This window comes from Alexandromys fortis, unplaced genomic scaffold, assembly GCF_014885135.2.
Source record: "Alexandromys fortis isolate MF-2015 unplaced genomic scaffold, M_Fortis_MF-2015_v1.1 scaffold_7, whole genome shotgun sequence".
Classification (NCBI taxonomy): Eukaryota; Metazoa; Chordata; class Mammalia; order Rodentia; family Cricetidae; genus Alexandromys; species Alexandromys fortis.
Window position 1 is genome coordinate 8,609,241 of NW_026067920.1, and position 24,779 is coordinate 8,634,019.

General features: G+C 51.7%; 2 protein-coding genes across 3 annotated transcripts in view; one reads left to right on the forward strand and one right to left on the reverse strand.

The window, feature by feature from the left end:
• The first annotated feature begins 1,048 nt into the window (after positions 1–1,048).
• Positions 1,049–11,528, forward strand: Ykt6 (YKT6 v-SNARE homolog). Its single transcript, XM_050141111.1, has 7 exons — positions 1,049–1,306; positions 4,302–4,384; positions 6,645–6,745; positions 7,658–7,762; positions 8,019–8,084; positions 9,786–9,887; positions 10,894–11,528. Exons 1-7 carry the CDS (start codon positions 1,203–1,205, stop codon positions 10,927–10,929), a joined length of 597 nt encoding a protein of 198 aa, XP_049997068.1. The 5' UTR covers positions 1,049–1,202; the 3' UTR covers positions 10,930–11,528.
• Positions 11,529–14,409: 2,881 nt separating this feature from the next.
• Positions 14,410–24,779, reverse strand: part of Camk2b (calcium/calmodulin dependent protein kinase II beta) — an 88,112-nt gene continuing 77,742 nt past the window's right edge. Inside the window, exons 15-22 of one of the 2 annotated variants that reach the window (XM_050141332.1) lie at positions 23,469–23,517; positions 22,443–22,556; positions 21,848–21,976; positions 20,808–20,936; positions 17,256–17,331; positions 17,075–17,169; positions 16,668–16,901; positions 14,410–16,381 (exon numbers count right to left, since the gene is read on the reverse strand). In XM_050141332.1, coding sequence (XP_049997289.1) covers positions 16,669–16,901; positions 17,075–17,169; positions 17,256–17,331; positions 20,808–20,936; positions 21,848–21,976; positions 22,443–22,556; positions 23,469–23,517 — 825 coding nt within the window. In that variant the 3' untranslated portion in view covers positions 14,410–16,381; position 16,668. The remainder of the gene's footprint in view (positions 16,382–16,667; positions 16,902–17,074; positions 17,170–17,255; positions 17,332–20,807; positions 20,937–21,847; positions 21,977–22,442; positions 22,557–23,468; positions 23,518–24,779) is intronic. The other variant, XM_050141333.1, reaches the window with a different exon arrangement.

Genomic DNA, 24,779 nt, shown 5'->3' on the forward strand with positions numbered 1-24,779 from the left:
TGTAGGGCACCTTCAACCTGTCATGAGCTCGTTTTCTTTCTTTCTTTCTTTCTTTCTTTCTTTCTTTCTTTCTTTCTTTCTTTTGTTATTGAACATAGATAACGATGCAAATCATCATCATCGTTGTTAAACATCTGCAATGAGTAGGGCTTGGAATCTTATACTTTATCGTTTTTAGCAACATGTTTACAAAAAGGATATTTTCCAAGCTAACAGGGTGAGGGGAGAATCCTCACTTTTGTGGTGTGGAAGTCGTGGGGCTGAATTCAAGTTGGGTAACAGCTGGGGAAACGGAGTGGAAGACAAATATTCTTTGCAATAGATTACCAAGCTTGGCTTGGGAGATTTGCATATGATCAGATGAGCTTTCCTGGGACCAAGGGAGGCTGAGTACCGAGGGGAGCATGAAGAGGTGCCAAGAATGGAGGTGGGCTGTAAGGGAGTTTGTTGAGCGTTCTAGGGTTCACGGTTGAACCCCAGCTCTGCTCCTTACTAACCATTTTCCTAAATCTCTTTCTGCAAGGTAGTTTGTGCCCACTCACTGTCCTCCTGGCCATTTTGTTTAATTTTAGGTGAAGCGATTTTCTACAGAAATGATTCTCACCTGCCGCCTGTAGAGCCACTGTGTCAGTGCAGGCGAATGGGACCGGATGACAGCATCTGACCGCTGGGCTTGTCGAACAAGCGTGCCCATATCAGGGGTTACTGGGCCTGGCCACAGCCAGTGACGTTTCTGATGTTTATTACTGCAATGGAAGGGATTGAGGACATTTCTTTTAGACCTCTGTTTTGGGGATACGCCTGGTACCTGCTACATGGAAAGCGTACCGAGAAGTCGATCGTGGGGACAGGTATGGGTTGCACAGCACTGTCTAGGACCGCCAGCCGTGGTCCACGCGACAGCCCGGAAGAGAACACACACCAAAGCACTGCCACGCAGGCAGAGCCCGCCGCTCCTGGCACCGACCTCGGCAGACGAGACGCGGCCCGCCTCTTAGATGTGCGCACGCGTGTACTCTAACTTCCGTCCTCCGTTGAGCATTAAGTGCAACCTTCGACCGGAACCGGAAGTGGACCCCCAAGTCAGGAGGAAGAAGCCGGCGCGGCCCCGTCAGCAGCCGGCCGCGGCTGTTCTGAAGGACGGCGGCCGCGCTCCCGTAAGCGGGTCTGGGGTCCAGCCGGCGGCCCGAAGGCGCGGCGCCATGAAGCTGTACAGCCTCAGCGTCCTTTACAAAGGCGACCCCAAAGCGGTGCTGCTCAAAGCCGCATACGACGTGTCTTCCTTCAGTTTCTTCCAGAGGTCCAGGTGAGTGGGCCGGTCCCTGGGGGCTGGGCCGGGAGGGCGGGGAGTCGGGTCTCTCTCCGGGGAGCCCCGCCAAGGCCTCGGGCAGCGCGCTGTGCCAGAGGAGCCGTCCCCAGCGTCCCTGTCATCCCACAGTACCGCCCTGTGGTAGAAAGATTGGGAGAATACTCGAAAATCGTACGGATTACCAGGTTCGCCACCGAATGTCGTGAAGTAGGGTATAGAGACCCAGAAATAAGCATTTTGACTCCCACCTCGCACCCAGTGATTTAATCAGTGTTTGGTATCTTCACAGCCTCCATGGTATTTTGTCAAAGCCAGTGGTTCTTAACCTTCCTAACGCTGTGATCCCTTAATACTGTTCCTCACGTTGTGATGACCCTCCCAAACCATAAATTATTTTCCTTGCTACTTTATATCTGTAATTTTCCTACTGTTGTGAATAGTAATGCAAATAGTTTTGGAAATAGAAGGTTGCCACAGGGGTTGTGACCCACATGTTGATAACCGCTGCGCAGAGCCCTTTCCTGCAATCCGTATGAGCTGTATGGAGATATTCTTTTTATGACTGAAGTCACCAGTTCCTCAAGGATTGGGCGTAGGGTGCAGCCACAAGTCAAACTCATATTCTCTTTCTTAGTATTTAGGCCCTGGCCATCAAAAAGGGTCCACAATTTTGATTTGGAAGGAAGCATTGAATTTGTAGGACTTAATGGCTTTTAAAAGGTTCTGGGGTGCTTTATTGGAAGTGCCACAGACGCCCAGTCCCTTTGTGGGGGTGGGCGTAGTGACTCAGACATAAAAGGAGAAGGCCCCAACAGGATAGGACCTGTGGTTATTTTGTGTCAGAGTCTGGGGGAATCTGCCCTTTTGGGCTCTGTCTCTGATCTTGACTCCATATAAGTGGAGTCGTGGGTATAGCGGTTGTCTTTTTGTATCCCACTGATTTTACTTACTTTGTTGCTGCAGATACCAAAATTTTCTTCCTTTTGAAGTCTATACACTATTGAGTTTTATGTAGAAATGGTTTTGCTTATGCCTTTTATGTGAATAAAGTTAGCAAGGGGTTGGGAGATAGCTTGAGATAGGGAGTTATAGCCCATTCAGGACAGTGCTTGCTACGTGAGGGCCTGAGTCTGGTCCCAAATAGTCAGGTTAAAAAAATAGCTGGGTGTTGTGGCACACGCTTGTACTTCCAAAGCTATGGAGGCAGAGACCAGATGATGGGGGTCAGGGCATAGTGACTGGCCCTCTGGCCTAGCCTACTCTGTGAGCGCCACACCAGCCTCATCTAAGGTGGATAGCTCCTGAGGATGGTGCCATGTGTGCACACGCACCTGCCCGTAGGTGTGCACCCATGTGAACACACAGAGACCCAGCTCACAGTCTTCTGGGGTGTCTGTTCCCAGGCATGGAATCGTTGTGTCGGCTCTTGGCTCCTTCTAGCTCTTCCTGCTTCTCTACTTTATGTTCCCTGGCCTCTGTTCTGTGCTTGACGTTGTTTTTCTCTGAGGGAACCTTTGGTGCCAACTTGGCTCTAGATCTTTCAGCTTTTCCCTATTTATATGCAAGATTCCCAGAGCTTTCCCTGTACCACTGCTGTCTTCCTCGGTGTCCTTACGTTAGCTGTGGTAGGTGACCAGCAGTGACACGGAGAGATACGTGTTCCCATTCATCTTTCCTGTTAGTCTCACAGTGAATGCGCTTCTTCCTAATTACATGACTGTACTCCTGCTCTAGATATTGCCTTTTTAGTTTTATTGCAAAGGCTTTCTTGGGGATTTAAGAAAATAAATAAATAATTTTTTTGTGTGTGATTATTCTGACCATGCTGTTCCCTCAGGATAATAATAGTATACTGTGTGCCAGGTAAGGTACCAGGGCCTTTTCTATATGAACTCATTTTAACTATCACCCCGGACTTTCACTACCGAGTCAGCGCAGTGATTTTCATGACATGTAGACTTGAAAGCTCAGAGTTAGATCTTCAGATATTGCAGTTTAGAATCTTTACTGCAAGGTATGATGGTGCACACCTTTAATCCCAGCACTCCAGAGGCAGAGGCAGGTGGGTCTCTCAGCTTGGTCTGTGTAAGAGTTCCAGGACAGCCAGGGCTACAAAGACCCTGTCTCAAAAAAAGCCAACAAACAGCCCTGTTCTGACTGCCCTTTATCATGCATCTCCAGTTGAAGGCTTTTGTCTGTTCTGGCTGGACCATCTGCTGAAGCTCTTCTATTCTGACCAGGTCTACAGCTCTGCTTTGGGCCCATGACAAACCTCTGCTGCAGCTTTAGGAGCCACTTTTTACCCTGACTAATCTGTTCCTTTCCATTCCTCCCACAGTGCTCAGGACATAGAGACCTGACCAGGCTCTCTCTCTCGGGGTGTAGGTCTGCGGCGTTCCCAGCCAGGGTCTACTCTGTGGCCACAGCCCTTACTGGTGCGCTTCCGCCTGACAGATTTTGCCACTTGTGTTTTTTTAGAGCAGTGTGTATTTATGCTGATTCTTGGGAACCAGTACAAACGCTGCTTTCTGTTTTGCCACCAGATCCCAAGCATGTTGGTTTCCTAAAAATCTCAGTCACATTTTTATTTCCTGTGTGTGTATGTGTGTGGGCGTGGACTTGTGGGAGTCATTTCTCTCCTTCCACCATGTGAGTCTCAGGGATCAAACTCAGGTTGGCAGGCTTGACAGTCGGTGCTTATATCCAAAGAGCCAAATCACTGGACCCCAAATCATGTTTCAATTGCAATGTTAAATTGACTGAAGTCTAAAGAAAATGTCTCAGCTATCTGGAAGTGGTAGGTACACAGATATGACTTGAATAATGGTATATGCATTTGTGTTCATTTATAATGTGCTTATTATTGTTTCTAAGGTTAAGAGGGAATGAAATAAAACCAAGAGGCAATGAATGTCTCCTTAATTTAGAACCTCAGAGGTCTTGTTCCACTGTGACTTGGAAGAAGGTTATAAATATGTGTTGTATTTCCTAGTGTTCAGGAATTCATGACCTTTACTAGTCAGCTGATTGTGGAACGCTCAACAAAAGGCAGCAGAGCCTCTGTCAAGGAACAAGGTAAGAGGACTCAACCACCTTCTGAGTACTGGCCTGGCTGTCACACTGTAGACAGATCACGGTGCTTCCTGTACCATATCATTGCTCCCAGGACCAAATCTTTTGCTGTCCCTTCTCTTGTTGCTTCTCCTATTCATACAGAATTCTGAACCCAATGCTAACTATATGAAACTTGCTATGCAGCTGTACTTGCACAGCTTGCCTTCAGTAACGATTAGACTCTCCCTCACCTGGGCTTGATGGGCTAAGCAGTGACAGGGAGATTCTCTTAGGCCATCAGCAGCCTTCCTATTCTACTTTTGGTTTTTATTTTTTGTTTGTTTGTTTTGGGGTTTTTTTGAGACATTGTTTCTCTGTGAAACAGTCTTGGCTGTCCTGGAACTCATTCTGTTACTGAGGCTGGCCTTGAACTCAGAGATCTACCTGCCTCTGCCTCCCGAGTGCTGGGATTTTAAAGGCGTGTACCACCACTGCCTGGGTTTGTTTGTTTGTTTTTTTGCCATTCTACTTTTCCTCCCAGAGTTGCGGGTTCTTCAAAAGAGGATTTCTAACTGGCACTTGTGAGGTAATACTGTGTTCTATGCTCCTTAAGTTGGTTTTATTTTGTTTGAGCAGAATCTTTCCTTTATTTCATAACTCAGGTTTTGGATATCAGTTTGGGGCATTTATTTAGACTCACACACGTCACAAACAAATTGGAAGTTACATGAATTTCATCAGGTATAAACAAAGACGACTGTACTGGCTGGTTTTGTGTGTCAATTTGACACAAATTATAGAGTCATCAGAGGAAGGAGCCTCAGCTGAGGAAATGCCTCCTTGCGATCCAGCTGTAAGGCATTTTCTCAGTTAGTAATCAGCGGAGGAGGGCCCAGCCCTGAGCTGGTGGTCCTAGGTTCTGTAAGAAAGTGTGCTGAGCAAACCAAGGGAAGCAAGCCGGTGAGCATCTCCTCTATGACCTCTGCATCAACTCCTGCCTCCAGGTTCTTGCCCTGCTTGATTTTCTTCCTGTCCTAACTTCCTCCAGTGATGGACTATGATCTGGAAGTATAAGTCAAATAAACCCTTTCCTCCCCAACTTGCTTTGGTCATGGTGTTCTTTGCAGCAGTAGGAACCCTAACTAAGACAATAGCCTCACATAGACGGTAGCCTGAGGATCGAGTTCCTTAATTGATGATAGAGTCACAGACATAGGTGCTGTCAGCAATACTGACCATGTATTCTCCATGAAGAATATCACAGAAGTGAGAAGGACTCGTGATTGTATCTCTGTGCTCTCTCCTTCATGCTGTCTGCCCTTCCTGGTTTGATCACTTAAGGACTGTTCCTCACACTGGCAGGCTTCTCAGTTTCTATGGAAACTGACTCCATGTTTGGTTCATTCTTATTTGGGAGTGTATACAAAATAAGATGATAATTCTCCATCTCACCTCCTCTCTGTTCTTGTTGATCTCTGCCCCTCTCTGATTCTTGGGACTTAATCCTTTCCTCGTTTGTTTTTCCTCTCTGTTTAATATGGGTATCTTCTGCGTCAGATCCTTAGAACAAGAGTGTTGTTATTTGTAAGCTCCTGTCCTTGGTCCTCTTACTCTGGGGATGTAGGTAGCCATTTCATCTCTGAAACAGTCCTGTGGATTATGATTATTTTGCAGAGGCTTTCTGCAAACAGCTTTAGTGTAATAACACTAGAGACCTCAGCCAGGAGTGGCTCATTTTTTTCTGACAGTTCCTCTTGGCCACCCACCACCAGCTGGAGTAGGTCAAGCCATATGTTGTATTACAGGAGGTTGAAGCCCTAGGAGGCAATTTTCTGCTTCTCAGCCACTCTGAAGAAATTATTTTAAGAAAATAGAATCAGCTTGTCTTGCCTGGTATACCCTCAACTTAGGAACAGCATAGAGCCTCAGAAAGCCATAAATTGCCAAGATTTAGCCAGGCCTGACCTGAGCTAAAGGCGGTGATCTGGAATTTCTCTGAGGGATATTGCCTCTGGTGTGTTTTCCATCCCTGGCAGCCCATTTTGATCTCATTACACACAAAGTCCTAGGGAACTAAGGTATCAATCAGTGCCTGGGTACGGCCCACAGAGCTGTGGTACAGAGCTTTCATTGGTCTCACTCAGAGCAGGTGAGTTCTAGAGGAGTGTCAGAGTGGCTATGTTTGACCCGAAGGCAGGAGCCAGCATTATGATGCATTGGCAGATTCAGTGTCTGAAGCCCTCATGTCAGCAGCCACATGTGAGATCTCTTGTCTCCTCAGAGTATCTTTGCCATGTCTACGTCCGGAGTGACAGTCTTGCAGGTGTGGTTATTGCTGACAGTGAATATCCTTCGAGAGTGGCCTTTACCTTGCTGGAGAAGGTGAGTGTGTTATGGACTAGGCTAGGATGGCAAGTGAAACATGGTAGACCCAGTACCTGAAGCACAAGGGGTGATTTGTCCAGAGGCCACATTTTCAGTCATCATTTTCCCCAAACCAGGAGACATTTGAAATCCTTGCCTATATATCTCTTGCTGCTAACTCTGCCCTCGTGCCACTGGTTTGCTTTACCCCTCCTCCAAATAGGGCACAACTGTCGCCCTGTCCCCTTTGCTCTTGCTGAAGGCTCCTGTAGTCTTCCTGCTGCTCCTGCAGCTCTCTCCCCTGATGTACATCAGTGACTTCATGGAGTTGTTTCTTTTCTTTTTTTGAGACAGGTCTTACATGTAGCCCTGTTGGCCTGGAACTCATAATGTAGCTCAGGTTGGCCTCAAACTCAGAGTTGTGCCTGTCTGTCTCCTGAGTACTGAGGTTAAAGGCATGTCAGCACCACACCCATTCCCACCCACTCTATGGAGTTTAGTACCTAAGAACTTGTAATTATAAACTCTGAGGCAGAAGCTGCCTTGTCCTAGTCCTCTGTTTCATTAAAACACTTGTAGGCACGTGGAATCTGGTGGTTGCTTACATCCAAAGAGCCTAGACCACCTTCTGGAAGAACTACTTGGAAAACTAGAGGGCCAGTTTAAAACTAGTATAAAATGAGAATCCTTTTATCATTCTCCAGGTGCAGTTTAGGCTGGGCACTTTACTTTGTTTCTAGACTGCTTAAAATGTGTTTCAGTCATAAACATTTGAGAAGAGGGACTTGAACCTAGACTGCTCTCTTGCCATTAGATGTCCTGGTACCCCGGGAGGAGCCTCATTTGGGATGCGTGCTCTTGGTGAAGCTGGGTCACCGAGGGTGCTGGTGAGCATGGGTGGAGATATGTTGAGTTTCCTTTGTTTTGCAGGTACTAGATGAATTCTCCAAGCAGGTCGATAGGATAGACTGGCCAGTAGGGTCACCTGATACAATCCAGTACACAGCCCTGGATGGTCACCTTAGCAGATACCAGGTGAGTTTAGAGAAATGTCCTCTAGAGACCGCCTTGACGTGCTGTGGCCTGGGCAAGGTCAGTAACCAGGTAGTTCAAGGCTGGTGCACGGTGAACCATCTGTCTGGACAACATGGACTTAGAGTTAGCTTTAGACAGGCTTTTGAGTTCTCTGTTCTGTGCCTTTTTATTGTGAGAGTTGGTTCCGCTTCCTTAGTTCAGGTTTGTTTACAGGTATGGACTCCGTTTTTAGTCTTGCCTTTGTTTTGGTTCCTAGAACCCCCGAGAAGCTGATCCCATGAGTAAAGTACAAGCTGAACTGGACGAAACCAAAATCATTCTGGTAAGCAGGGAGGCGGAGAGCACATGTGGGAACCAAAGGATAGAAGGCAGTGCCACAAACAGAGTCCTTCTTAGTTCAACAGTAGTCAGCATGCTTCAGGAAATGGTGACTGCCACTCCACCAGCTTCATCAGACTCTCGTGTGCCCATCTTAGTTCACAGCACCCTCTACTTGGAGGGGACCAGGCTGGGAATCAGTGTGATCCTAGTGTATACTGCTGGGTGAGCATTCTGCCAGTGAGCTACATACCCAGCCTTCAGCGAATGCTTCATGCTACATGACTTGCTCAGCTGTGTACAGGAATGAAGGACACTTTGCCTAAGTCCTCAACTGATCCCATTTCACACAAGGGTACAGCTGCCTGGCAGTAGCTGTCTGGGGGAAGGAAATGAGCTACGCTTCATTATGAGTCAGGTAACAGGAGCACTGCTTTTGTGAGGGCCTCCATCTCTGTCCTCCTATTTCCCCAAGGCAGAGATTGTGGTGCTGACAGAGAAAAGCCTATCTTAGGGTCCAGAGTTGCCTGTCGTGGTGCTACCAGCAGGCTATTGAGTATATGATTTGTTTGTGTAATTTTGAATTTTGAAGGAGCCATATTTTTAAATGACAAAATGAAAGTAGTTGAAATTTAATGTTATTTAATCCAAATATCCAAAATATTTCCTCCATATCTGTAGAATAAAACACTCACTTTTTATAACTTTTTTATTTTTTATTTTATATGTAAGGGTGTTGTACCTTACATATGCCTGCATGTTACGCCTGGGCACTATATTTGCACAGTGCTCTCGGATGCCAGAAGAAGGCTTAGGATCTCCTGAAACTGGAGTTAGGGGTGGTGGTGAGCTGCTATGTGGGTGCTGGGAATTGAACCCAGGTCTTTGGTAGAGCAGCCATTGCTCTTAGGCAGTGAGCCATCTCGCCAATCCTACTAATGAATGTTTTGCATACTGAGCCTTAGTCTTTGAAATGTGTTATGTTTTTACTTGAAGCACATGCTAGGACTTGTCTCATCTCAAGCTCTCTGGCTCCTGAGTCAGATAGCACAGCTTTTCCACCATGTAAGTTTCCATGGCTGCTCAGAAGTAGCCATAAACTCTATGACTCTGAACCACTCAAGTACTCTCTCCCAGGAGACTGGAAGTTTGAGTCAGGTGCCTTCTTGGGGCCATGTGAATAATGTCTGCTCTAGGCCTTTCTCTGGCTTCTGATAGCTGCTGGCAGTGCTTGCTGTCCTTAGTTTCTCCTGTGTCATCACACAGTCTTCTGTCTGCGTTTCTGTGTTTATGAAGATGCTAGTTATGGAATTCGGGCCACTCTAATCCAGCATCACCACATCTTAAACTGACAACACTCGCCAAGACCTTATTTCCAAATGAGGTCACATTCAGAGGTTCTGGGTGGATGTGAATTTTGGGTAGCCACTACCCATCCTAGTACAGTCATGTAGTACTCCTGTATGTCTTCCTCTGCACATGCATGCTTACAGCACCCAAGTACAAATACAAGCTTTCCTAGGGCAGTTCTTAACTGAATCTGTGCTGGGGAGAACATTGGGAAGGCCCGAGGCCCTGTCCTATGAGCTTGACTGTGTCCGAGTGCTTGTTGGTGTCTGTGGGGGCCCAGCGGAGGTAGTTCTAGCCACTCAGCCTCCATCAGGGCCTGTCGTCAGCAGCCACTTAACTTCTCTCTTTTGTCTAGCATAACACCATGGAGTCTTTGTTAGAGCGAGGCGAGAAGCTTGATGACCTGGTATCCAAATCAGAAGTACTGGGAACACAGTCGAAAGCCTTCTATAAAACTGTGAGTAGCGTGCCTGGCCCCCAGGGTACCCCTCCCATAGAGCCGTTGCAGCTTGTTTTCTGGCACTCTTCATGTAACCAAGGTTGGATTGGGGTACCACTCCTTGGGATGTGGGAGTCTAAAGTACTTAAGCCTCAATGATGGGCAGCTTACACTCAGGCATTCTGCTTGACTGAGGTTATATCTGGCTGGGTTCAGAGCCAGCACCCACTTCCCATTCTGATTCCTCTGTTGGCAGAGCAGTTAGGCGTTAGTCCTTAAGATGCCAGCAGCTCACTTTTCTACATCTGTTAGTTCTCTACCACACTTCCCTCCTAGTGGCAGGGCTCTTCTGTGACTGAGTCTCGCTCCAGGCATTACTTAAATTCCTAACTGTGAACATCGTGTTTTGTTTAATGCATATGGATGTTTTGCCTACATGTATGTATGTACACCACATAAATGCCTGGTGCCCTTAGAGGCCAGAAGATGACATAGAATTCCTTGAACCTGGTGGTAGAGGTGGTTGTGAGCTGCCATGTGGGTGATGGGAATTGAATCCTGACCCTCTGGAGAGCAGCCAGTGCTCTTAACTGCTGAGCTCTCTCCTCAGCCCAACATTGTACTCTTGGCCCATTGTGGTGTTTACGCTGAGTTGCGTATTGGAGGAAGATGCCCAGTGGAGTTAGGAGGTGGCCTTTGATGAGTAGGCAAGAACAGGTACAATAGCACCGAGATACTCAGCCAGTCCAATTTCTATTATTGCCTCTTGCTTACACATGGTCTGACATCAGGAACTTATGAACTTATTGAGAGCGTTAGTGGGGTGTGAAATAAATGTAAGGAGCCCAGACGAGCAATGGAAGCAGTGTCACTTTGGGCAGCTTCTTTCGAAGCCCTGAGGGCCATCCTTGTAGTTGGTTTTGCTTTCTCTTGTTTGCTCACTTCAGTGGAGTTCCATCGACTGAAGGGCTTCACCCTCCAGCCCTCCTTGGCACCCTTCATCTTTTTTTTTTTTTCTTTCAAGGCCCGGAAACAAAACTCATGCTGTGCAATCATGTGATGTGGCCCACAGAGGCAGGCGCTGGATCGTCATGTCACATCAGAACTGCAACTCCTGCAGATCAGCGATACCCTGAAGATCTGGAGCCAGGCAGACTGGCTGTTTTTATTTTGACGTTCTCAAGACGAATGGAGGGATGACTTAAGGGTGGGAACATTGACGTTCACATGTGTGGCTGTGACTTCGGGAAAGAATTTGAGGTCCTCAAAGATGTAATGTTGGGAAAATGAAACCATAAACTCTAAGTGGCTCTTATAGGTGCTGAAGGGCTTATTCTCAGCTAACCCTGGAAGGCTCTGTGGGAGGGAATCTTTTTCCTGATCCTTGATGCGACTTAGGATTTCATTTGTGCATTAACGATATTAACTCTCCAGTGAATGGGGTGGGGTGGGGCGTCTTGGGTGATAGGGCTGGGTGGGCAGAGTTTGAACACTCCGGAATTCTAGTCTCTTGCACTGTGGGGGCTGGGAGAAGCTCACCATGAGTGAGGACTGTCAAAGTGGTCACTGGATCCCCTCTGTTTGACTTAACTGTCTGCTAGAATTGGCATCTGTCAGGAACAGGGCCTGTCCTAAGTACCTTTGTCCAGTGCCACAAACTTGTGGGAGGTACTTAGAATGGGCTAGAAGGGCAAGATGTGTGAGTTGTGGTTTTATCAGCCAGCAGACTGTTCAGACTGGGGCTGCTCTGGTGTTGGGAGGGTCAGCTGGGAGTGTCCATCTTCAAGGGAAGACGCAGACACAGGTGCCCTCAGCTGTCCAGTGTGGAGGCACACGCACCGTGACTTGCAGTTGGACTTTGACATTAAGATCGAAGTAGTGGGTGCTGTCATCTCAAAGCTGGTTTTATTTGTCTCTGTCTACAAGACTGTTTTGGCAACTGCTTGGGGCTTACATGTTTGAGCAAGTCATTTCTGTGGGTACCAGGGACAAGGTGCCAGCAGCCCGAAGGGTCCCAGCACCCAACTGTGTTCTGTCCAGCTCTGGCTTACAGCCCCTTCCCAATCAGAGACAGCCGCAGGGTAGAAGATGTTGATGGGTTGGTCTGAGCTAGCACCCACTGCCAGCACAGTCTGTGTGGTGAGCCCAGGATGTGCTGGGTCCCACATTGCCTCTTCCTGTTCTGCTGTGCACAGAGTATGTCGTGAGATCCTGTCTCCCCAGAAGCAACCGCTGGGATGCTAGCCTCCATGAGTTTTGAGCCAGAGTTGTCTTACTCTGATGATCCCTGCCCTGAGCCTGTTGAACTACCCTCAAGAGTGTCCGTATGGGGAGGGGGTGTCTACTATGGCTTTCAAAATCCTTACTTATAGTATATCTGCCTATTGCTCTGGGTACTGCTAGCCAAAGGGCTCAGGCTCCCCCCTGGAGTGGCCTGCCCATGTCATTTTCCTGCTGCCACAGACCTCCCCGTCCCAGGGCCCTGGACAGCACAGATCCCGTCTGTTGCTGGCACTCGAGGTGGAGTAAATGGCCTGGGTGTGCCTGTTTTCTTGCTCTGGAGGGTGCTGGGGAAGGGGGGTGGAGGCAGACGTTTATGGGAAAGAGGCAACTTTCACCCTCATGGCTGTCCTACCGGGTATCACTCGCCCTTCAATGGAGAATTGCCATGTGTTTCCTGTCCCTCCCCCCATTATATTTTAATGTTAAATCACTTGGCAAAAGTGTATTTTAATAATGCCTAATTTCTCTGTTCTGTTTGAAGGTTTCTGTCTAGATAAAATTGTCTTTTGAAATTCCAGTACTGTCCTGTGTTTACTTTTAGCTTCAGGGAAATCTGTATCCAACCCAGCCACTGAAGGGTGGGGATATACCGGGTACTTTGTTCCCGCAGGTACTAGAATCCTGCCCCAGATAAATTTCTAGGCTTTCCTGGTAGGAATCCTATTTCCTTGTTTACTGTAACCAGGTGAGGGAGCTCTGGAGTAGCCTTGCCATCTCAGAACCTAGTTCTCTGCACACGGAAGAATTTGCCTGGAAGAGCTGCCTCTTAGCAATAGAGCCCTGGGAAGGCGGCTTTCCTTTGCCCGAGTTTCTGAGTTGTTGCCTGGCTCTATACCACCTAGCTTTCCAGAGTTTGAGGGGACTCCTGAGCCGAGAGACACAACTAACTTGTGAGGGTCAGGATGGGAATATTCAAATCTGGAGTATGGTTTTGAGTTTTGGAATGGCCCCAGTGGCTAGCAGTTTGTGGCCTGAGGCATCTGCAGCCTCAGCAGGTCAGCTAGGCCTTGCTTTTAGCCTGTACCTGGTGTCCTGGTTGTCAGAGACTCCTGCCTGACTTGGGCAAGCAGCCCTGGATCCAGTGTGCTACCTCTTCCCGATCTGTGGACCCAGTGGAGTTCAGAGTGCCCTGACCCTTCTTGGGTGGTAGATGCCTAAGGAGCTCTGCTCAAAGTAAAAACGATGAATGAAACGTTCTTCAAGGAAGTCCCTTTGCCTGTAGTACTCAGTCCCATATGGGACGGTTAACCCTGGATACTGCACTGCCCTGCTGTCCAGCATCCACAGAAAGGCTTCAGGAATAATGCATGGGGGAGGCTCACGCTCTGCAGCTTGTTGCCTTCCTGAGGGAGGCTGGCCTGGAAACGCTCCTCCGATTACAGCTGATAGGTTGTCTGGAACCCTAGATAGAGGACCCATTGCTGCTGCACCTGTGGACACTGGCCTAGATTCTTTGTATTCGCTCCTGAGACCCACTCCTGCCTGTCCGTATACCTGAAAGCCCCTCCTAGGTATAGCCCACCGAGAACAGTAGACATCAGTAGCCTCCTTTACAGAGTGGAGTGTTTAGAAACAGATGCTTAAGAGAGAAGAGGCAGGCAGTTGGGAGTGGTGGCCAGTTCTGAACCCCCTGGGCCTCCCTACTCCTAGTGGACTGGGGGTATAGGGGCTCACCTTGGCAGACTTCTGAGCAAAGCTAGAAGACAGGACCAGCACAGATTACAGAGAAAGATTTGCCCTATGCTCAGGGTGGAGATGCAGGGAAGAGCCTGGGGAGGGGTTTTCTCTGCTTTGTAGCCATGAAAAGTTGGCCTACAGACCCCGGCACCCGGCCATGGTCTTGGCTGGCTTTTTTTCTGACTCCTGGATGCCTCTGCTCATGGTTAAGATCTCTGACTTGGACTCCAGGTTAAGCCTCTGCGAAGCCTCGATAACCACCCATGATGGCTACCATAGCACATGGGGGCAGAGTTGGCGGGTACCGAACACATGACTTCATGTCTAGGACAGTCAGCATGTCAAACTGGAAGATCATGAGAGGAGCTCAAGAGGAAGGACACTTGGATCTTGGACCTGGGGTGCTTCCCTTTCTGCAGGCCACCCTTCTGGTGACTGGGATGAGGGGCAAGAACAGGGCTTTGGACCCCATGTCCTTCCACTCTGACCACATCTAGCCTAGGGAGGCAGGGTCTATACCAAGCAGGGAATTGGCAGGGTCCCAGCATAAACCACTCAGCTGTACTTGAAGCAAGTTGTCCTTTTTTTTTATTTGCAGTTTCCCGAGACAGAACAAAATAATAAGTTTTGTACACCTACAAGGCTCAGAAAGAAAAGACAATGGAACTCAGCAAAAAGAGAAGAGGGAGGGGCCGCCAGTACTGCAGGCGGCGACACGCTGCAGCACTGGCCAGCGGCCGACGCCACCACCCACGAACACCTAGCCAGCGGAGCAGGAGTGACCTGCTCTTTAGAGGGTCATGCAAAAGAATTGTCCCCCAGAAAAAAAAATCCCCAAATTATCCCAGACAGGCAGCTTTGTGGAGATAACAAGGAAGGTGGGGAGAGGGAAGGAGACCCCAGGATGCCAGGGTGGCTGGTCACAGGGCCTCACACTGTTCGTGGCAAGCCCTGCCACTCCATGGCCTTGGGCCACTCAAGTGGAGCCTGGCAGATGTTTACCCTGTGTCCATGGGTAGGAGACAGCTGTCCTGGGCACAGTGTGGATGAAAGGTGGTATCCACTGAGTGTCTGTAGGTGGACAGTCCCCTTGGAGTTTAGGATCCTGTGTCCCGTTCCCACTTCATGCCCCTCCCCTGGCTTGATTTGTAGAAGATAAAGAAAATCCTGGTTGAAAATGATGTGAATTTAAAGTGGGCAGCACTGGGTGGAGGCCCTTGGACTTCTGCAATCAAAGCTCCCGACCACCCCCACCCAACCCTGCTTCACACCGTTCTCCCTAGCCTGACTCCGCAATGTTGACAGCCTCCTCGTGACTCTCTCTCTCACCAAGGGCCAGGGTCACCCACAATAAGCAGTCGGTACTTAAGAGCACCACTAGGCCCAGAAGGTGGCACACCGTCCTAATGGACCCTCCCTCCACCCACTGCTGTCCAGGCCCTACCTCCAGCCTGCCTTCTCTCTGGGCTGCTTCTGGCCCACCTGGAAGGGCCTCGCACGACAGTCCTAACCAGGTTTGTCCTTCCATGTGCCTCTGGCTGGCTCATGCTCTGACTTCCGCTCCAGGCCCAGGTTAGGAGAGCATTCCTACTTCACCAAAAACCTGTGTGGCCCTGCATTGCCCAGAGCCCAAAACCCATCATCTGGCCCTTCTTTACCACACTCTGCGTCATTCGACCAAGACTCGAGCACCCAGACCCCAAGCTCAGTGAGCAAACATCCCAGATACAGTAAGGCCTACTCCCAGCATCCGTCCAGTATTTCAGGTCCTCAGTCCTTGGAGGGTCTGTCCAGGCCAGGAGCGGGCCACTGTCGCTCTGCTGCTGGTGGCAGGGAAGGGACAAGTGCCCCAAACAGGAAGGAGGCCATCCTCTGGCCCAGTCCTCTCTTCATAGCTAGGTGCCTTCTCAACCAACCCTTGCCAGGCACTCCATGGGGCAAACTCGTTAGCCAGAAGAGCACCCACCCAGCCCTGCACAGGCTGAGGGACGGTAGGGAAAGCAGGGGCAGCAGCGACTCTCAGGCACAACTAGCGGGAAAGGAGGCAGCCCCCAGCCCTTCCCAAGACACCTGACACCAGGACAGCCAGGTTAGCATGTGGGGCCCATGCATGGGAGGGAGGATGCGGACGCCCAAGGTGGGGTGAGTGCGGTACCTACAGACTAACACGGTCAGCACGGGCACATTCACGCCCTGAGGGTCCCCAAAGCCAGGAGCGCAACAGACACATGTGGAGCTTGGGTGGGGGTGGCCCCACAAATGCCAGATTTTTACAGCTTTTTTCCTTTCTTTCGTTTTTTTTTCCCATTTCATCCGATGCCAATTTTTTTTCTTTTTTCTTTTTTTCCTTTTTTTTTTTTTTTTTTTTTGCGTGTGGTTGTCGTTGTCATCATCTTATTTTTAAAAACAAATCACATCTGGTCTTGTTTTTCTGCAGACACAGGCACCAGGGGAGGGGACGAGGCAGACACAAACATGCGACAGGCAGGCCGTGCGCCCGAGGGCGGCTGGGCTCCAAACACCAACTCTGTCCGGTGAAACCAGGCGCAGCTCTGAAAGGGGGGCGGGGTGGGGGCGGCAGGTCACCTTCCTTAGGACATCACCCACACCCTGAGGACCCAAGCCTTTGCTACTTGGAAGAGGTCCTGGCAAGAACCATTGAGTTAATGTCTTTTCAGGACGGGGCCTGCCAGGAGAAGCAGTTGCTACTCCACCCTTTATAGGCAGCCCCTGCCATGGGTGCTAATCGTTCTGACTATCCCTGGCTCCATCTCTGGCTTGACCAGCTCACCTGCCAGCGTCCCCCACACACTATCTGTCCACACCCCAGGTACTCACCTCACTGCAGTGGGGCCACTGGAGCTCCCGAGCAGTGGAAATGTACGTTCTGCCACTTGCCATCGCGGCGGTGCCACACGCGGGTCTCCTCGGACTGGCTGGTACGGGGCCGGCCCTGGCCATCGATGTACTGTGTGAGGCGGATGTAGGCGATGCAGGCTGCATCCTCACCAATGACGTGCACGTGCGGGTTCAGGATGGTGGTGTGGATCGGCTTGCTGTTCTTGGCCAGCACTGCGGACAAGCGGGTGTTCTGCGCTGACGGCACCAGACACAAACACCTCCCCCACCCCTCCACCTTGAATCCCCTTCATGGGGGCTGGTACAGCCCTCTCCCTTGACTGAGGGGTTAAGGGATCCCCCTGATGGTGTCTCCCCATCATGCCCATCCTGACTTCCTCACTCACGGTTCTCGAAGTAGAATCTGTGGAAATCCATCCCTTCGACTAGGTTGCCCAGAGCTTCAGGCTCAAATGAGGTCAGGCCTGGGTCACAGATTTTCCTGGGGGGCAAACCCAAGTGAGGAGGGGCCCCATCCTCCATCCTCGCCCTCCACAACCCCCCACCCCAACCCCCCCGGAGACTCACGCATAGGCCTCAAAGTCGCCGTTGTTGACCGCCTCAATGAGCTGCTCTGTGGTCTTGATGATTTCCTGCTTCCGGGCTGCAGGGAGAGAACAGGGATGACCACTAGGCGCTAGCCTGCTGCACCCCCAACTCTAGCAGAGCCCAGGTAAACGGCTGCTCCCACCCTGGCTCAGGTCTGTCCTCTTCAGAAAGGGCTTTCAGTCTCTGGCACCTGTACCCACAGCATCTCCATCACCCTGCGCCTGTGCCACACTTTCCTCATTTCCACATGCAATGGCTTCTTATCAAATACAGTGTTTTTTGAGAGGCAAATACCTATCCAGATTAGAAAATGTCTTCAAAAATGCAGAAAGGAGGAAAAAGCCTGCCCACAATCCACGCCATTGTCACCTCCCAGCATCTGCTAGCTGTAACGGCAGGACTCCCATTCTGTCTCTCCCCTGGCTTGTTCTGCCTCATCTTCTAACAGTGCCGTGCCCACTTAATAACTCCTTCCACCCAGCAGTTCTTGGGTGGAGAAGAGCCACCCTCAGGAGGCATGGTCACAGGCTTCAGGGTTCCTTGGCTATGATTAGGGGTGGGAGTGGGGGTGGCTTCTGGGCAAAGGCTGAAGGACAGGATGGCCGGGGACTCTTCAGAACAAACAAGTTGTCTCTCACCGCTCTCTTCGGTTTCCCAACCTCTCACCTGCTTGTAGCCCTGGGCCATGTGCTGTGCTAGCAAAACCCACCCTTAGTGTCTGCAGCCCTCAGCCCCGTTGCTTCTCCGGAGCACTAGCTCTTGGCTTTGAGGTGATGAACCTTTTATTTTAACCAAGAAGAACGTAAAACATGCAAGCACCGAGAATAATCCTGCGGCAGGGCTTTCAGTACCAGTGGGTGTCTGGGTGCCCACCCCATCAGGTGCCCTGAAGGAGGACTGAATCCACAACAAAGAGGTAGCCTGCTTCATGGGAATGCCATGTATGTGCCAGCACAGGACACCAGCCTCTCCTTGTGAACAGATGAGCTGGGATGGTTTCTGCCCTATTCTTGAGTCTAAATCATATGGCCATCTGAACTCAGGGTAAGATCATCACCGTCACCCAGCACCTCTAACAGGGATACCTGGAATGCTGAGTCTAGGCAGTGGACTATGACTTCCAGAGCCCTGTTTCTTCCTGCTCTCATTCCTAACCACACGCCTATGTACCCCACTCTAGGAGAGAACCAAGGCTCCGTCCTGAGCACGCAACAGCCCTTCTTGTTCTTACCTTTTGGATCCCAGGGCAGCACTCTTCCCCGGGCTCACCACTCTCGGCACCTCACCCCCTCCCATTTGCTCCTTCTAGAGATGTCTCAGGCTTGTGGCCAGCTCTTTCCCCAAACCAGGCGTCCACTCTGCACTTCACATGTCCCAAGTATCCCCTGAGGCTCATTAATCCCTTTCTACTAGGCCCAACTGGCCCATTCCTCTAGAGGAGTCCCTCAGCACACGGCAGGAGTGGCTAGAACTAAATGCCCTTACTGCTTGGTTTCCAGCATTTAAGATTCTGCCTTCCAGTGTGTACGTGGACTCATTTTCCACTTAACGAAGTTAGGCTGTGGGCTCCAATGTTAAATCAACTAATAGGAGATCCATGACCACAGCACCAGTCAGAATGTGCTGGAGTTTGGGACCAGCGTTCTTGTGAGAGCCACTGGCCCATCTGACCCTCAGGGAAGCGGAGGCTGCCTATGAACAAGACCGGGACACCTCCTGACCTGCAGAATAACTGCTGCCCAGACACCAGTGGAAATCAAACGTGAGGGAGGGACCAAGAAGCTCTCAGACAGAGATAACCCCGGTGAAGAAGCCTGAGGCCATACCCTGCAAGTCTAGGGAAGAAGCCAAAGAGGCAGGCAGGGTTTGACAGGGGCCCAGAGCGGTAGACTCACTCTGTCCACAGCACTCTTATGCGAAGTCAAGCAGCCCTTAGGCTGAGAGCATCCAGGTGGGACCAGTGAAAGTTTGTGTCCCTCCCCCGTCCCCAAACCCTGCACAGCTGACAGGCAGAGCAGCTGACTAGGGATCAGCCAGGATCAGCCTGAATCCTGTGTAATCCCTGATTAGGAAGTGAGGCCTGGGGTACCGAGAGCATGGGGTGGGGAGGGGCTTGAGCCTCAAGAGAGTTGATGGGAACCTGTAACCTAGTTGGTGGGTTGTAACCCTCCCAGGAGAGAGGGGCCCAGTACCATCTGACGTCACCCACGTGTCCCTGTATTTTACTAAATGTCTTTTTCTTCTGCCCAGCCCCTTGCAGAATGACCAGATGCCACCATCCAGTCATTCTCACAGCCCCCTCCTGAAGGACCCCTTTCCCTAGCCAAGCTCAGCATAGACCTTACAAGGGCAGATCAGTGTCATAGCCTCTAAAGTGACAAGGTCACTTGGTGCTCCCCACAGACCTGGCCTTAGAGTGACCACCTGGCCATTGCAGAGACCCCCAATGCAGATCATGTTTCAGGCTGACCCCCAACAAAAACAGTGTGGCCCTGGAGATCAGACGAGAGAGCACCCCAGTGTTGGCCAGAAGCTGTCTTGCACCCACCAGTGGAGAGCATCCCTCCATGCTTTGTGAGTACTGACTGCTATCCACCCCCGGCCCCGCCCCTCAACCCACCCCTAGAAATAACCTGGCTGAGCACCTCACAACTCACCTCTGATCCCCTCAGCTGACCATGGAGCGCCCTGGGGGTTCACACCCTCCAGAGGCTGCCCCTTACCCCGCTAAACTTGCAAACTGTGGATGCCCACCCTTGCTGTGACCGCCTCTCTGCTCTGGCAACCTGCAACATCCCCCGACTCCGGCATAACAGGTAGAGGTGATGGGGTAGGATACCCCAAGCCCACCGCTCATAGCTACTCACCCAGCCACTGCCCTGCCATGCCGAGGCCCTGGCCCAGCAGCCTGTTCTCTGAGAACATCTCAGCACCACCCCCAGCCCCGTGTCTCCCTGGAGGCGGGGGCAGCGGTGGCTGCAGCCTTGGATGTCATCCATCCCTGAAAGTGATACTGGCGGGCAGTCGACAGACAAGCAGAAGAGCCACCTGCCTGCGCTTCTCTCCCTAACTCGTCCTTAGCCCTGGCTGTACCCCCAACCTCCCCGCCCAACGTCCAGCCTGGCATGTGCCAGAATACCCAGGAGTTTCTTTTCCCTGCCATCTTGTCCGGGAAGGTCTACTCTCACCCGGGCAGCCCTTTCTCAAGGGTTCCTCATGCACTGGTGGGCACCTGCTCACCACCGGCTCCTATCCAAATGCGGTGGCTGCATGGTAGCAATGAGTCCAGGTCAGTAAAGCATGTGGGGAGCCTTCCCACATGCATGAGCTCACACATAAACGCACACACTTTATGTCCGCTATCTGCATGTACTGAAACCCACCGCTTTCGTCACGTACTTTGACATGAATCTCGTGACCTGACAGAGGCTGTACCCGCCCATATATCCACAAGATGGGTTATTCCCAGAGTCAGGCTGGTCGGCCATGCTCCTCCATGGAGCTGCCAGGGCCACTTGAAGTGCTACTTACATGGGGTGGGCAAGGGGCCAGGGAGAGTCGGAGATGGGCAGGGTGGGGGGCCCACTGGTGGGAGGCCCTCAGCTTCTGGGGTCCCTGAGCCCCGCCTCACTGAGTTCAGGATGTCAGAGATCCTGGGGGCTGGGGCAGAACAGACACACGTGAATACAGGCGGAGGGATCATGCAGGAAGGAGACAGAGAGCGAAGCCAGGTAGTAAGGGAGGCCGGAGGGAGCCGTGAGGGCACCAGGAGTCACAGGGACAAAGGGGATGGGGGACATAAACATTTTGGAAGGGGACATCGGGAATGCAGATGCTTTTGTCCATTTTAGTGTGCTAAGCCGGAAGCTGCCATGGACAGAGGATACCCTCCAAGGAGAGGCAACCTGGCCCCCAAGAAGCCAGAGGCTGTGGCTGCAAGTGATGGACCTTGGAGAAGTCTTGGCAGGTGGGTAGAGGAGTGGGTGGAGGGGAGGAGGGGTGTTCAGAAGAAGGACCTGTTTTGGCCCATGTGGGCAGCCTAGGCCAGTGGAAAGCCAGGCTTCTATTCTGAATGTCTCCTTACCTAAAGCCCCTGGTTAAGGTTCCCATTCTGACACCTTCCTTGACCTCCCCTGCCTTGGTTAGTGAATGATGTTCAGGGACAGGGCACATCAGGAATCAGGGGCTGCTCTGGAGACAGGCTCTGGGGCACTGTGACCAGGGCAGGGTAGGGCGTGAGTGGCTAGAAAACTCTTGGCAGAGATGATCTGGGGACATGCCCCTCCCCCAAGGCTAATAGTTACGCAGGGGTGGGTCTGAGATGAAGTGAGGTGAGCAGCGAGCAGGGAGTAGAGGAAGGAGATGAGCCAGAGGTGGGCCCAGGGGAAGCCAGGTAGCTGCCCAGCTGTGTTAATGCGTGTGCCTTGGATAAGGCCAGCCAGACTGGACACCCATCGGGCATCCTGGTCTGGGGGAGCTTGGCCGTGCATGGCAGGTGCAGGAAGCTGAGCACTGGCCATTCTCAGCGAGCCCTTGGTAGCAGAGGCAGCAAGCCTGGGGCTACTACTTACACGGGGTGGGCAGGGGGCCTAGGAGACCCGGAGACAAGCAGGGTGGGGGCCCCACTGATAGGGGTCCCTCGGCTTCTGGGGTTCCACAGCCCCTTCTCACCGAGTTCAGGATGTCAGAGATCCTGGGGGCTGGGGTGGAACAGACACACGTGAACAGAAGGCAGACAGACATATGAGGAGACCGAGGAGACGACAGAATTGGCAAGACGCAGGCAAGAAGGGGTCCTATTCTCGCCACAGGGGGATTTGGGACCTGGCTTCCTGTTTGGTGCCAGTCTCAGAAGCAAGAAGCCTCCAGAGGTGGTGTAGAGGGAGGTTTGGGTGGGCTCTGGAGGCCTAGAAGTCAAGGCCAAACCCTCCAGGGACCACCTAGTGGCCGTGAGCAGGAAAGGAGGCAATGACAGCACTCCCAGAGACCAATAAAGGCCTTTGGCTGGACAGAGGCAACCATGGAGAGCCCCAGTCTGGGGGCTGTGTGAGGGTACAGTTAGAGCCAGGAATTGGCCTGTCCGGTCCTTGGCTCTTAAATGTCCCTTCAGAGAGTTGCCAGGCCCTTCAAAGTCATCCCCACAGCAGCGGGGCCCAGGCTACTTACACGGGGCTGGAAGGGGGCTAATGGGAACTGGAGATGGGCAGGGCAGGGGGCCCTCGGCTTCTGGGGCTCCTGAGCCCCTCCTCACCAAGCTCAGGACATCAGGGACCCTGGGGGCTGAGGCAGAACAGAAGCAAGCAGTGGATGGTAGACACTCAAGACAGAAAGTGGCAGAAAGAGCCAAGAGGCACAGGACGGCTGAAAAGGTTACAGTGTAGAACCCCAGGCCACTGCCGGGGACCTAGAGGACAGAGGCGAGGAGGTCACTCTTGGGCACCCATAGGTGTTAGAAGGGCTCATTTTGTGGGCCCGTGCAGGCCCTGCAAAGATTAGGCTAGGGTTTTAGAGTGGTCCTCACTGAGCATGGTGACCTTGGGAACCGTCCTGACTCCATCTCAGCTCTTGTACATGACTGAGGAAGGAGTGTGGAGGACACTCAGGGACAGCATCCTAGCTGGGGAGGAGAAAAGGCGTCAATTCTATATGACCATCCTAAGGGCAGGTTAGGGCTCCATGGACAGCCTGAAGTTGTCAGACCTTGTTCTCGGGGAGTGGGGGACAAAGAAAGTGGGAGAGGCTAGGAGGACACTCACTGATAGCAGGCGACCTAGGGACATTATCACTGGCAGGGCTCAGGGTGTGGCACAGAAGCCCACCTCAAGAGGGAGCTCCTGAGTCATCAAAGGAACCAACACTTCCGCTACCTGGCCACTCACTAGCCAGATGGACAGAAGCTTAAGAAATTTAAGTTGTATCTTGATCAAATATCACACACATACTTCATACCCAGTGAGAAGTGAGTTCCTGGCTCCCAGGACGGAGAACTGTGACTTCCTCACATATGCACTATGCCTGAGATACCCCCGCCACGATGTCCCAAACATGCTTTGACTCACACCAGGCAGACCTGAGAGCAGGGCCCTGAACCTCTGTACCATGGCCTGCGCAGCAGAACCAGAGATGCTGCAAGACCCACCCACCGCCAACACCATGGCCCAGATGACCAGGCGAGGTCTCTGTTGCAGGTACCTTTGGCATCTTCATCCTCTATGGTTGTGTTGGTGCTGTCGGAAGACTCCTGAGGAAACAGAGAGACAGGGGTCAAGATGTGGTCAAGGACAGGCAGGACACTTCCATTTGTGGAGTGAGCCTGGGTTCCAGCTTGGACCTACGCCTGGCTACTCCTGAGGATTTCAGGAGACAGACCCTCCCAGTGACTGGGGAGAAAGGTCTAACCGTGTATGTTCTCAGGAGGGCTTCCACCCTGGGGCTCATTCTGTCCCCTGCAGGCCACCGTATTTCCAACAGCAAGGGCTTTAACCTCATCTTCCCCAAGAGACAATGAGACACGCTGCCAACTCTGAGAGCAGGCCTTTTGAAACCCCAAGATGGAAAAACATGGGGCTTGGCTGACTTTTAGTGATGGAAGGTCTCGAAACCTAGGCAGTGGGCAGTCGTGGTTAGCAGCTTTTAAGAGAGGGTCACCTTCCCCGAGAAGAGATGAGGTCCCTAATGCCACTGTCCAGCCTAGGCCTGGAACTTTAGCAGGGCCCAGCTTCTACCACCTTCAAGTGGTGGCTGACTTCTGAGCACCTCTCTACCAACATGTCCCCAGAAAACCAAAGAAACCTCTCATAGCTCTTTGGTACAGATACTGACTGAACATGACTCTGAGGAAAAACTGGGGGCCTTCAAATATAAGGTCAGGCCTTACCCTGGCCCAAAGGTTGACTCAGAGAGGAGTATGACCTCACCTGACATGAGGGCCCACAGGGTACCCATCACTCAGGTGGGAGGAAAACAGACATTTGGCATTTTGAACATATAGCTGCCCTGGGTCCCTGGCATGGAGAAGGGCCAGGTGCAGATTCTGGCCTAAGGAAGTGGGGGTACCCCCCGTGCCACCTTGTCGGACAGTTGGGGAGCCCAAGCCCACATCTGACCTGACAGCCCAGGGCAGGTTCTAAGACCTGCCCGTCTCCCTCACCTCACAGAGAGCCAGCCCCTCCCGGCCCCATGTGATGATGCCAATGGGATGGGAGCAGATGGCAGAGCAGAGAGGAGCAGGAAGCACTGGGGCCACACTGGGGGGGTGAAGGTGGAGAACAGTCAAGGCCGAACCCAAGGCCTGCAGCAGGCGGCACTCCTGAAGCTGTGTGAGCTCCCTTCAGTGGAGTCATTGTGTCCCTGCCATGGCCCCAGGCAGGCAGGCTTGTGGCTATCTATCAGGTGGCTACACATCTGCTCTCTACCATAGGCACAAATGCTTCTCCCAGGTCACCGTCCACACCCTCCTCCTGGGCCCATACCTCCTGCCCAAGGAAAGGGCGAGGAGAGAGG